Here is a 13,511-nt window from a genome sequence, read left to right on the forward strand (position 1 = left end):
AATTTATATTAAGAAAAACATGTATTTTCAGTATTGCTGTAGACGAGCATCTACATAAGACTGTTAAACTGATTATAGTTTTATATCAAACAATTTTTATAATACTCATCTTTATTGTTATAATATTTTATAAATTTTAAGGAATATGACAAAAAAAGATACTGTAGGTATTGAAGGGGGGTCTCTGGGAGGAGTTGAGATACAAAAGAAAAACAAGAATGTGATTTAATTCTATTTATTTAAAATATGTTTTTAAATGTTAACAATCATGTAACTTTTCTCATCATAATGCAATAAAAGTTAAAAAAAAAAAAAAAAAGAATCTTTCCTCTTGGGCTAGAGATGGCTCTGCGGTTAAGAGCACTGACTGCTCTTCCGAAGGTCCTGAGTTCGGATCCCAGCAACCACATGGTGGCTCACAACCACTCATAATGAGATCTGACACCCTCTTCTGGTGCTTCTGAGGACAGCTACAGTGTACTTATGTATAATAATAAATAAATCTTTGAAGAAAAAAGATTAAAAAAAAAAGATTTCCTCTAGCAATACTTGATTAATAGCCGAAAAGATACGAGTTTAGACACGTCCTAAAAGAGATGCTGCAGTAGACAACCAGACGGAGTCAGGGAGAGACCAGAGCTGTGCCCACCAAAAGCTCAGCTGTGCCCAACAGTTCACGGCAGGGACGGTCACCACCGTCACAGACAAGGATGGGAGAAGAGGTTCAGACACGTTCAGGAAGCCGTGAGGCATCTACCAATCAGGATCCTACCAGAGCCCAGGCAGAAGAGGTGAAAACTTAAAAGAACAACAAGAAGGCTTTTACTAATATAGTCTCCAAGATGAAACTACAACATTAGTCAAAAATTCTGACTGACACTAAAATATTGCAATGATATATAACAACTACTGGCTTCTATACATTACAAATAACAGACATATATGAATATACATTATAGAATTATTTCTGAATTTTCATTACTTCTATATTCCTAGTTAGTACAGTACTGTTATTAAATGTTATATATTACCTATACGGTATATATGGTTTTTGTACATGCAATAAATTATATGGGAATATTGACTTATCTGTTCGGGCTATGAAAACAGTATACTTTAAAAACTTTTAAGGGAAACTATTATATTCCCAAGTACTTAGGAGATGTTGTAAATACCAAATAACTGTAATAGATGCTATGACTTCCACATTTGTTATCAACTAAGATGAGAAGAATCACATCTTCAAAAACCATTTTGGGCCAGACATGGTAGTGCAGGCCTTTGATCCCAGAAGTCAGGAGGCAGAAGCAGGAGGAGCTCTGTTCTACCTAGTGATTTCCAGGACAGCCGAAAATACAAAGAAACACCCTGTCTCAAAAAAAGAAAAAAAAAGCAACATTTCAGTGGAAGAAAGAGCCAATTTTAGGGAAACAGAATGGTGGGGTTCTCTGAGCAGAAGTCAAGGGGCCTAGAAGGAAAGGAGATTCTGCCCACAGAGCAAACAAAAGCAGGAAATCCATGCAGCGCTGTCAGAGTCGGGGCTCCGCCCAGGTACGGGCGGAAGTGACCCTCAGTGGCGATGAAGGCTGCTGCCTTACACTTTTCCCTAGCTCACGCAATGGCATCTCTTTCTAGGCACCATGGGGCAGTAGCACACACATTCTCTCTGCGGTACAGAGCAGAGCAGCTTGGGCATCTCAGGAAGGATCTTCTGGAGAAGTGAGAACAAACAGTAAGCCTATCCACAGGAAGCTCTGGATCCACAAAGCAAAACGTCGGGTCCTGAAGCCCTAACTCAGTGTGCAGAAATGATACATTCTGCATGACACTCTTGATTCTTTCTGGAACTAAAAGTCAAACCTTGATACTTGTGAAATGTCGGCAAACACTAGTACTATGCCATCCCATATCCAGCCCATGAAATCTATCTTAATTTCTTCTTTTAGCATTGAAAAGAAGTCATGTAGTAAAATATATCTCAAGATTAGAAAGTCATTTTAAGGTTTACAAACAAAATATAAATAACAAAAGCAAGTATAAAAATATTTTCTTCTCCAATATAAGAAGAAATTAATAACCCGCCAGGCGGTGGTGGCTCACGCCTTTAATTCCAGCACTAGGGAGGCAGAGGCAGGCAGATTTCTGAGTTCGAGGCCAGCCTGGTCTACAGAGTGTGTTCCAGGACAGCCAGGGCTACTCAGAGAAACCCTGTCTCGAAAAACCAAAAAAAAAAAAAAAAAAAAAAAAAAAAAAAAAGAAAGAAAGAAAGAAAGAAAGAAAGAAAGAAAGAAAGAAAGAGAAAAAGAAGAAGAAGAAATAAATAATTAGATATTTCAATTATTTCCCCCCAAATTAGGAAGACTTCTCCAAATAGCTTTGGAAATTCTGGAAATCTCTCAAAGCATAAATGAGCATAACCATTACTTGATTTTTACATTTAAGATAGATGGCTCCACTGCACTGGGAGTGCATTCACTGGGCATAACGGCAGAATTTGATGATTCTAAAATGTTTTAGTTATTTTTTTCTGTTATTAAGTAATAGTAACCTGAAGAACCTAAGCATTTGGGCTCAGGCTTCCTACATTAGGAGCATTTTTCCTCGTTGGATCTATCCCTTTGCACAGTACAACACTAGGTCTACAGGAACCGACATTCCTGTGCGTCACTTCAAGCCCATCAGGGTCAGAAGATCAGAACTTAAGGCTACAAATAGAAAAACTGACATTTAAGCATTTCAAACATAAACAAAAGAAATTCACAGATAAGAAAGGCTTTTTATCTTAATGACTGGCAAATGTATTGAATATACTAGAAATAAATGGAAGAATATAAACACATCTTTAAATGTTTATACAATGAGAGCTTACAGTTATTCCTGGCTATACCCTGTACTCTGAAACAGAGTTATGCTTGTGGTGCCCTCTGCTGGGCTTCCCACTCACAAACTCAACCTAGCAATGCTAATAAAACCCAATCAAACTTATGTATCAGTGAAAAATTACTTTTTTGTCTATGAGCATTTTATGATGATTATATAAAAGCTTAACTAGTATTTACTTTAATGAGACTTTATACATGTATCTATTAAGTGGAATTTCAATAGCTGTTCCTCATAAACTAAAGAGTAAATGCAGTCACATGTTTAAGAGTAAAACTAGTCGCACAAATCATATACGTATATATGACATGGAAGTAGAAATGTCTGGGGACAAAGGGAACAAAAAGCATAGAAGAGGGGCAATAGAAAAATAGGCGGGAAAGGTGAAGGACCATGTACTCCACATAGAGTATTTGCACCACAAAGTAGAATGTTGCATATGGAGCAGGAGACGGCTCAGGGGAGGAAGCGCTGGCCACACAATCACCTGGGCTCACATCCCAGACCATGTAAAGTACAGGAGGGTGTGGTGCCCATGTCTAACTCTCCCTAGAGCAGTAGGCAGCCAGCCTGGCTGCACAGCCACGCTCAAGAGACCTTGCCTCAGTGACTACATAGAGAACAGAGGAAGGCTGCTGACCTCAGCCTTAGGCCTCTACACACATGCATATACACATACAACCACCCACATGGACACACATACACAGCACCCATACCACTCAGATCCCCACATACCAAAAAGTTATATGTTAAAAAGTCTGAAGACACCTTGTTTTTGTTACTATATCTATCACTTGACAATATTTTCAGGTTCTTAAGACTATTACAATAAAACATTTTAATAAACTATTTTGTTAATTTTTTTCTATTTTTTTCTGGCATTTTAGTTCAATCAAAATAGTTCATTTTAAGCCAGGCGGTAGTGGCTCCAATCCCAGCACGCCTTTAATCCCAGCACTTGGGAGGCAGAGGCAGGCGGATTTCTGAGTTCGAGGCCAGCCTGGTCTACAGAGTGAGTTCCAGGACAGCCAGGGCTACACAGAGAAACCCTGTCTCGAAAAACCAAAACAAAAAACAAAAAAAAAAAAGTTCATTTTAAAACATCAAAATAAATTTTGGTGTCTCTTTTTAACTTAAGTTTATTTTACATTAAGCTTAAACAACATAAATTGTACATACTTATAAGCCCTTATAAATAAGTTTGAAAAATACCAAGCACCAGGAGCAATAAAGAAGTAGCTTCCACTTATTGAACATCAGCTGTGAGGAATAGAGAACTTTATGGTGTCCAGAATTATATGTAGTCTTTACAGATTCCTTAGAGACAAAATATAACTTGTCTATGCAAGCAAGAACTAATGAAAATACGGACACAGTACAAAATTAATGTCTATGATTATACATTACTCAAGTAAAATCCATCTATTTGGTAAAACAGTACTATCTGCAAAGTTTATCATTCAAGAATAGATAATAAGTAATTATAATATTTCCTCTTAGAAGAAATTTGAGTTATTTTTATACGTGAAACAGTCATATTTTACCAATGATTCATTCTTTTGATAAGTATCCTATGCAACAACTTAGAAGACACACATAGTTCTTATCATGGAATGTTATTTAACTGTGATGTGAATATATTCTTAGCTCATTTTGTTCATCATATGGCATTATTTTAGAATTTCTTAAGTGAAGTTCTCAGCAGAGAAATGGATCACCAATTAATCAGAGACTTAGACAAAAATATAATATAGCCTCTATTATGTAATCAAAAACCTGCATTTTAAATATAGTGACTTCGTGAAGAGTATGTTGTGGATTTATTCGGCACCAAAAAAGGGAAGAGTACAGCAGCCAAAGCAAGCAGAGGAGGAAGCGAACCAACAAGTGGACTTCCAGGGAAAGTGGAAGTGGAAACGAGAGACAGAGGGAGCAGCAGCAGGGATTCCAGACTCCCTTCTGATCCATATTCTGTCTCAAACACACACATCACCATGAAGTTTTGGCGAAAACTGTGATACCCCATTTAGTATACATCTCCTGTGGGGTACATTCTACAGCTAAAGGCGCCAGGAATTTCTAATATACATGTATATATGTATACATGCATACATATATATAAATATATGTATATATGTTCATACACATATAACATGAGTATAAACACGTGGTTAGTAAAATAAATATTAGGGGGAAATTAAAATTTGCTTTTTAAAGCACTGAATATATTCCATAGTGAGCATATAACTTACAAACATTTCCTGTGTTGTCAAAGCTGGTAAGTACGTCTTCGACATTCAAGGATCCACTATTATGCCTGCAAAAGAATAAAAGTTTATTTAACATTTCTTGAAATAACAGCACTTCTAATTCTTTTTTAAATCTGAGAGCATATTGTGATATACTCAATGGTAATGAACCCTACCATATTACAGTTTTAAAATAATTTCTGCCCACTAGAGAGAGAAGGGAAAAAAAAAACCCTCAGACTGTGGTCTTCAGAGCATTTCATGTAATGGCATTTCCTGATTATAATCAACATCTTAAAGTGCTATAATTTGTACAATCACTGCTTAACAGAAAATAATTTATAGTTACGTACAAATACTTAAAGATGAAACTTTTTTTAAAAGAAACAAATCACACAGAGAATTTTAGAATAAAATAAAAACAAAATGAATTAGCCTCCAGAACTACCCACAGTAACATAGAAGTTGTACTAAAGCAGTGCAGCAATTTGCTAACTGGATGCAAAGACTACTGGACCACTAGGTCTGCAGTCTACTAACCCGCAGTCCTGAACATCAGCAGGCCAAAGTGACTCTCAGTATTTACCCTAATTGTACTGGCTGGTTCTGTGTGTCAACTTGACACAGGCTGGAGTTATCACAGAGAAGGGGGCTTCAGTTGGGGAAGTGCCTCCATGAGATCCAGCTGTGGGGCATTTTCTCAATTAGTGATCAAGGGGGTAGGGCCCCTTGTGGGTAGTGCCATCTCTGGGCTAAAGTCCTGGGTTCTATAAGAGAGCAGGTTGAGCAAGCCAGGAGGAGCAAGCCAGTAAGGAACATCCCTCCATGGCCTCTGCATCAGCTCCTGCTTCCTGACCTGCTTGAGTTCCAGTCCTGACTTCCTCTGGTGATCAACAGCAAGATGAAAGTAAGCTTTCCTCCCCAATTTGCTTCATGGTCATGATGTTTGTGCAGGAATAGAAACCCTGACTAAGACACTAATCTTCCTTCTGTCTCTGGTAGCTCAACTCACTTCACTCAGCCCTTCACAGATTGGGTTTGATTATTTGAATCTTAATAAGGGAACCAAGAGGCAATAACTGGAGTTATAGCACTATAATCTTCTACACGCTCCCTCAGAATTATAGCTGAACCCACTTTACTGTGTTTTGATTGTGTTTTGTCTGTTTAAAATATATTCATCAGTAAACCACTGGACATGCATTTTATCAATACTACCTTACTTTCATCATTAAAATTTAATACAAATAGGGGCTAGAATGTATATATAATTACACATATATATCAAGATATATATGTGTAATTATATAAATATCAATAGAATAGTAATTATATTACTCTTTTCAGAAAAAGGCAGCTCTTATTTCTCTCCTATCATTTCTCTGTCAGCAAGACTGAGGTTACATAAAGTTGTCTGCAATCATAACTAACTGAATAAACACTGGGCACAAAAGTACCACAGTTCAAAGAAATAAAGTCACCAGGCAGAAATCAAAGCATCCTTACCATACTGTGGTATGTAAATGCCCACCTCAATGAACACAGAAGTTAATTACACTAACATTATTGAAACTATAATATATGCAGTTTTAACATCTAAAACGCAGGATGGGGCATGACGTGGCTCAGAACGCAGAATGTTCCAAAACATATCAGCAATATATGATTTCTTTGAAGATAATAAAACATCAATATCCTAATGAGCAGAGATAATCAGTAAACATTTGGTACACACTCTTCAAATCTGTTCTCTACACTTGGATAAAGATTGTTGTGCAATTCGTGTTTTTTATAATGTATCATAGTTTTCAACATCCAGTAAAATGCTGTTATATGATTTTAAGAACTGTTCAAAAGTTCAAAGAGCAACTGTAAATGACTGTGACTATCTCCACCACTGTTACTGAACACCAATTTCAAGTTGGACTTTTATCATCTGGATCTACTACATATACTACTGTAGTGGAAATAGTTGTAGAATATCATCAAACCTGTTTCTATCATCAAACCTGTTTCTGATAACTTCATTACCAAACAACAACAACAACAGAAAGCCAGTAACCCAGCATTCAGAAAGCAAGGTTCAGGGCCTTCTTGGCTGTGTGGAGAGGTTGAATCCAGCCTGAGCTAGAGACCCTTTCTCAAAAAAAAAAAAAAAAAAAAAAAAAGAAAAGGAAAGGAAAAAAATGTGAAAGCAGAATCACTGGATTTCTTTATGGCCTAAGAAAGTCATTCTGATTCCTTCTCTCCCCTCCTCTCTTCTCTCTCTCTTTCTCTTTTCTCCCTCCTTCTCACCCCCCCACTCCCTTTGAAGAACACAATCAGGATAAAACATTTGAAATTAAATCTGAAGCAAGAGCGTGTTGTTAAGTGGTAGATTGAATGAAAATGGCTCCCTAGGCTCATAGGGTGTGGCACTTCTAGGTGTGGCCTGGTTGGAATAGGTGTGGCTTTGTCGGGTAAAGTTTATCACTGGGGGTGGGCTTTAAGCTTTCAGAGGCTCAAGCCAGGCCCAGTGTTACTCTCTCTTCCTGCCGCCTGTAGATCAGAATGTAGAACTCTCAGACACCTCTCTGCCTGCCTGTCACCATGCTTCCAGTCATGCTGACAAAAGACCAAACCTGGGAACTGCCAACCCCAACTAAATGCTTTCTAAGAGTTGCCATGGCCATGATGTCTCTTCATCGCAATAAAATCCTAAGCCGTGGTCTAACAATTTCCTCTGAGACTGAAACACTGGGTTCTGCATTCCTTAAACAGCAAAGTAAACAACCCAAAATCCAAAATAGCTTCTGGAGTCCCTGAAACAGACTACACTCTCCAGGAGTAAGCCAGAAGGAATTTGCCAGAATAAGGCCAAAAATAAAAAAAAATGGCCGCGCTTCAGAGAAGACAGACAAGCTGCCGAGAAGCCGCACAAAGCAGCTAAGCTGCTGGTAATAGGGTTAGACCAAGTGAAGAACGTGGAACCACATTCTCCAGCCTGTCAAGCTTACAAGCTGCACAGTAGGCTCCGGGTCCTCAGCTTTTGTGAGCTGTCGCCCATCCTGGTGTAGGCTTTTGGTGACACTGTTGTCTTTCCATTCCTGCTCCTGTAGGTAACCCCAGTACATGTCTCTGGCTCACCAAGCTGGACCTTGGTCTCTCAGGGGCTCTCTATCCTGGTTGAGCAGACATGTGTGCATATTCCCAGGAAAAGTTTTGTCACACAACATAATTGGCACCTGAAAAGGGACAGCACAAAAATTACAGAAGAGTTGGAGAGAAGTGAGCGCATTTGGTCCTAGCTATGCAGCAAGGCCATATGACAGGCTGCGAAGCCTGAGTGAGGATTGGCCATGGAGGACATTCCAGTAGAGTTGTCCTTTCCTGTACAGTGTGTGTTACTGTGCCTTTGTGCTACGACAGCAGCTGCTGCTTCTTGCTTTGGGTACTGAGACAGGCGATAAGGCTGAGCCATCAAGATTAGGAGTGACTGCAGGAGGAATCCCAGGCCAGGGTACCAGCCATCGTCTATGTGATGAGGTGGCATGCCTACTTGATGAGTGGAGTCCACCACAGGAATATGGAGTTGTCCTGAAAACAGTTAAAGGGTTAGAGGAAGTCTTGCAGTCTTTAAGATTAGCCTACAGGGTTGAGATTGCCAATAGGCAGAGGTTACCTGACCTATGTGTATAGTTACAAATTCATCTGAGGCTGAGATGTTTGTGGAAAGGAACAATTGCAAAAAAAGGGAGATGCAGCAGCCTCCTCTGTGTTAGCCTCTATCTAACCTGAGGCTAGTAGGTAAACAAGAGGATGAGAGAGCTGGAGGCTTGCTGCATCTTAAGGCTTGTGGACAGGACAGAAAACAAAGTACAAGTTAAGTTCGTGCTCAAAAGCCCTTCCAGGGATTCAAGAACTTGGAACCCATGGGAAGATTCAGAGAGTGGGGCAGAGGAGAACATGGTAAAAGCAATAGAAGATACCCCACAGGTCCAATTTGATAAGAAAAAAATTCGAGGACAGTCTACAAGATGGGGGCATTAACGATGGTATAATGCAAGGAACTGTGGTAATGACGGGCCTAATGAGCACCTGAGCTGTTGGAATTAGAGAAGACTATTTTTTAAAGCAAAGGGCCTGTTACAGCCTGGCTTGTGCAGCTGTGGGAAACAGGAGCAGATGGGTCCAGTCTGACTGCTGTGGAGGCAGAAAAACTGAGTAATATGATTACCCATCCCTCCTTGAGGCAAAGGCTACATAACCTGAGATACTATGAGGAAATAGTCCCTAATAGACCAGCTTATCAGAGTCTCTTTAGTGTGGAGAGCTTTTGGGCAGCTTCTAGAAACTTGGCAGGAATTTGACATTGGGCCAAGACAAAGAAGTAGGCTTCAGGCAGGAATCTGTCTTTGGCCAGGACAAAGAAATAGGCTCTAGGCAGGAATTTGACTTTGGGCTAGGACAGGGAAGTGGGCTCAGATATCTCGGTCATCCTGATAAGCCCCTAGAAACAGAGGTCATAGGACTTTGTTTATTGCCTTGTTTGCTCCTCGACTATTTGCGTTTAGTGCCTTGTTTGTTCCTTAACCCAGAACTGAATTTATTTGCATGTACTTAAAATGGTATAAAAGCAGACTGGGAAAAAAATAAACCTGCTTCAGCCTTAGAACAGGCTGGGGTCAGGCTACAGTATTGTCAAATTGTCTTTTTTCTTTTTAATCCTTGCTCCCTCCCTGGAGAACCCATTGACTGACTGAGCTGGCTTAGTCACTTTAGGAAAACATGGTAATCTCCATCTGCAGTCCCATAAATGAACAGGAATGAAGAAAGAGCCGGCACTACTGAGGGAGGTGGGAATTTGAGAAGTTGTATGTGGATCTCAGTTCGATGGGCCACACAGAACTATGTTCACAGGAGAACTAAGGAAATAGTTGATTCAAGAAGAACCTAGAGATTCGTATGAAGCCTTAGTAGCTTTGCTGAGACCCAGGATAGACAGTGAGGTCTTTATAAAGTAGAAGAGGTTTTGGCAGATCTCGGTGACTTACATGATATAGAGAAGGACTATGAAGTGAGAGAGTGGCCTGGAGGAGATGAAAAAACGGTAAACATAACAAATGTGACTAGAATTGTGTCAAGCTGGAAAGTACTGATAGAAAGCCAACCTCTGTCCTTGTGAGTCATTGGAAGGCCTTAAAGGTTGACCAATAGCTCACCAAAGACTTAGAAGAAACAAGACAAAGAAACAATAGTTTCCCCACTATTATGGAAGAAGAAGGTATCTCAGGGTGGGAGCCACCCAAGATGCTCCCCTGATGGGGTAGCCAAAGTTGTCTAAAAGTGCGGGCCATACATGGTAACCAGAGGGGTCAGGTTGAGTTGCTGATTTATTGGTCACCCACTAATGTTCTAAATACTTGTGCTTTCCTGGACACTGGAATTGAATGTACCTTAGTTCATGGCAACCCCCAAAAGTATCTCTGTGAGGTTAAACGAGAGAAGGAAAGCACCCACACAGTACTGAGGTCAACACAAAACTCTATTAGAGGCAAAACCTACCAGGCTATCCCCAAGAGAAGAAAGAACAGCCCCACCAAAAAGGGAGTTTGGGGTCCCATCAGGTGGTTTTAGTTGGGCGGGAGAGTGACCAAAAGAAAGGGAACTGCTTTAAGCAACAATCCTTTCTGAGGGCACTTCTGCTCAGTAAGATGTTGTGGGCACACTGCCCAGCTGAAGGAAGGGTCAGATGACCTCTGACCATTTCCCTGAAGGGGCTGGCTTCCACATGGGTCAGAAATTCATCTTGAACTTAGTTAGGGTTTCCATTGCTATGAATAGACAACATGACCAATGCAAATTATATAAAGGAAAACATTTAATCAGGTGCCTTGCAATTTCAGAGGTTCAGCCCATTATCATCATGGTGGGAAGAATAACAGTGCCCAGGCAGACATGGTACTGGATGAGTCAAGAGCTCTACATCTTGACTAGTGGGCAGTAGGAGACTGAGATATACTGGGTGCAACTTAAGCACATATGAGACCTCAAAGCCCAGTCACAGTGATACACTTCCTCCAACCAGGCCTCACTTACTCCAACAAGGCCACACCTCCTAATAATGCCCCTTCCTATGGGCCAAGCAGTCAAACACATGAGTCTATGGGGGCCATTCCTATTCAAATCACCATAATGCCTTAGGTGACTCCATCTTGGAACAATCTAACACTCCTATCTAGGGTGAGTAAACATGTGTGTACCACTTCCCTAGGAAACACCCTGTCATACAACAGAGTAGAATAGAAAAACAGTGTGCATATTACATACTATTAAATGTTACAGCCAGGACATAGAATAACTTAAGTAAATGCCTACATTAAAAGTCCATACTAGGCCAGGCGGTGGTGGTGCACGCCTTTAATCCCACCACTTGGGAGGCAGAGGCAGGAGGATTTCTGAGTTCGAGGCCAGCCTGGTCTACAGAGTGAGTTCCAGGACAGCCAAGGCTATACAGAGAAACCCTGTCCGGAAAAAAGCCCCCCCCCCAAAAAAAATCCATACTATTCAAGGTTACTACTGCAGCTTCCTGAATTAATACTGACACATAGCAGGTCCTTGACGAAAGCACTGTCTTAAGAGTGCACACTGTGGTATTTTTAAGTTGTAGAAGGGTAGGGAGACAGTCAAATCTCACAATTCTACTTATAAAAACATGGACATTTAGCCAGGCAGTGGTATACTCTCCTTTAATCCCAGCAACCTGGAGGCAGAAGCAAGTGGATCTCTAAGTTAGAGGCCAGCCTGGTTTACAGAGCAAGTTACAGGGCAACCAGGGCTATGTAAAGAAACCCAGTCTCAAAAACCAAAAATAAATAAAATTCTTTCAACACAACTGGTGGAGAGAATACTCAATGTTCCCAACACAAAGAAACGAGTGATGTCTGAGGTGACATATAAGCCTGATCATTGCAAACAAGGGATCTCTTCAGGCATTGGTTGGCTTGCTCAAGGGGGCTGCTCTTGGCTACATTTGCTCCCTTACCTAACTCCTGTACCTGGAAAGCCCCTGGAACGGGGCGAGCTGGAAAGTCCAGGAATTTTAGTTAGTGGGGTCAGGGTGTTCTCAGAGTTCATTACAGAGAGGGGTAGATCATCTAATCTTGTTCTTACAGGTTATGTTCTGGTCAGCTTTTAGTTCATCCCAGCCCTCCTGACCTTTAACAAGCAGATGTCTCTACTATAGGTAGTTTTGGCTTATTACTTCTTTCTCAAAAGTCTTGTTTTTACCTTTATTTCCCACCTCTTCATCTGCAGGCAATACTGTCCAAAAAGGACACACAGGCCTAGGACTGCTTATATCTGCCAAGACAGAGTAGACAAGTCCTTAATATTCCTGTTTCTCTTGTCTGTCAGACATTCACAGGCCAGAAGGCTGAAGACCGATACTCCAATATTTTGAAGTAAGGATTGTCCAGGTGTCCAGCAGTCACTATCACTTGTCGATATTCTTGGGAGCCATGTTAGGCTTCCCATATATTCTCTATTATTCAGTCATTCTTGAATTTTTTTCCTTTTTTTTTTTTTTTTTTTTTTTTTTTTTTTTTTTTTTTTTTTTTTTTTTGGTTTTTGGTTTTTGGTTTTTTGAGACAGGGTTTCTGTGTGTAGCCCTGCCTGTCCTGGAACTCACTCTGTAGACTAGGCTGGCCTCGAACTCAGAAATCCGCCTACCTCTGCCTCTCAAGTGCTAGGATTAAAGGCATGCATCACCACTGCCCAGCTATTCTTGGATTTCTGATAGAGTTAAAAAATTACATAATCTCCTAGCCAACCCAGGTTGTTATATTACCCTTATGAAGATGTGCTATATTACTGAGATCCTAATGCTAGAGAATTAGTAAGACACAAAAGAGAGAGATAGGGGTTACCTTGACAGCTATATTGGGACTGAGTTTGAGAGTTGCAAGGACAGCTACAGGATCATCTGCTATTGCCTTTAGTACAAAGCATATGGAGAACTAAGAGCCACCATTGATTTGAATATAGAAAGAATAGAAAAGACTTTAGCAGACCTCCCTGTCAGAAGTGGTCTTACAGACTAGAAGGGGACTAGAACTGCTGTTTCTCAAAGAAGGAGGTTTATGTGCGGCACTAAAAGAAGAGTGTTGTTTTTATATAGACCACTCAGGAAGAGTCAAAGACAATTTAGCAAAGATTAGAGAATATATTGATACAATGCATATAATGATGTTAAGACAGCAATATAAGCCCATCATTGTCACCAGTGATGAGATTGAGCTATGATTTTAAGATTAACATTATGCCAAAGCAAAAGGGGAATATAGAAATAAAGGTAAAAACAAGACTTTTGAGAAAGAAATAATAAGCCAAAACTACCTATAG

General features: G+C 40.2%; 1 protein-coding gene across 1 annotated transcript in view; it reads right to left on the reverse strand.

The window, feature by feature from the left end:
• The window catches only part of Camkmt (calmodulin-lysine N-methyltransferase), a 397,552-nt gene that overhangs the window by 369,551 nt on the left and 14,490 nt on the right, over positions 1-13,511 (reverse strand). Inside the window, exon 3 of the mRNA XM_031356809.1 lies at positions 5,133-5,197. Coding sequence (XP_031212669.1) covers positions 5,133-5,197 — 65 coding nt within the window. The remainder of the gene's footprint in view (positions 1-5,132; positions 5,198-13,511) is intronic.

The sequence above is a fragment of the Mastomys coucha genome, unplaced genomic scaffold (genome assembly GCF_008632895.1).
Source record: "Mastomys coucha isolate ucsf_1 unplaced genomic scaffold, UCSF_Mcou_1 pScaffold6, whole genome shotgun sequence".
Lineage (NCBI taxonomy): Eukaryota > Metazoa > Chordata > Mammalia > Rodentia > Muridae > Mastomys > Mastomys coucha.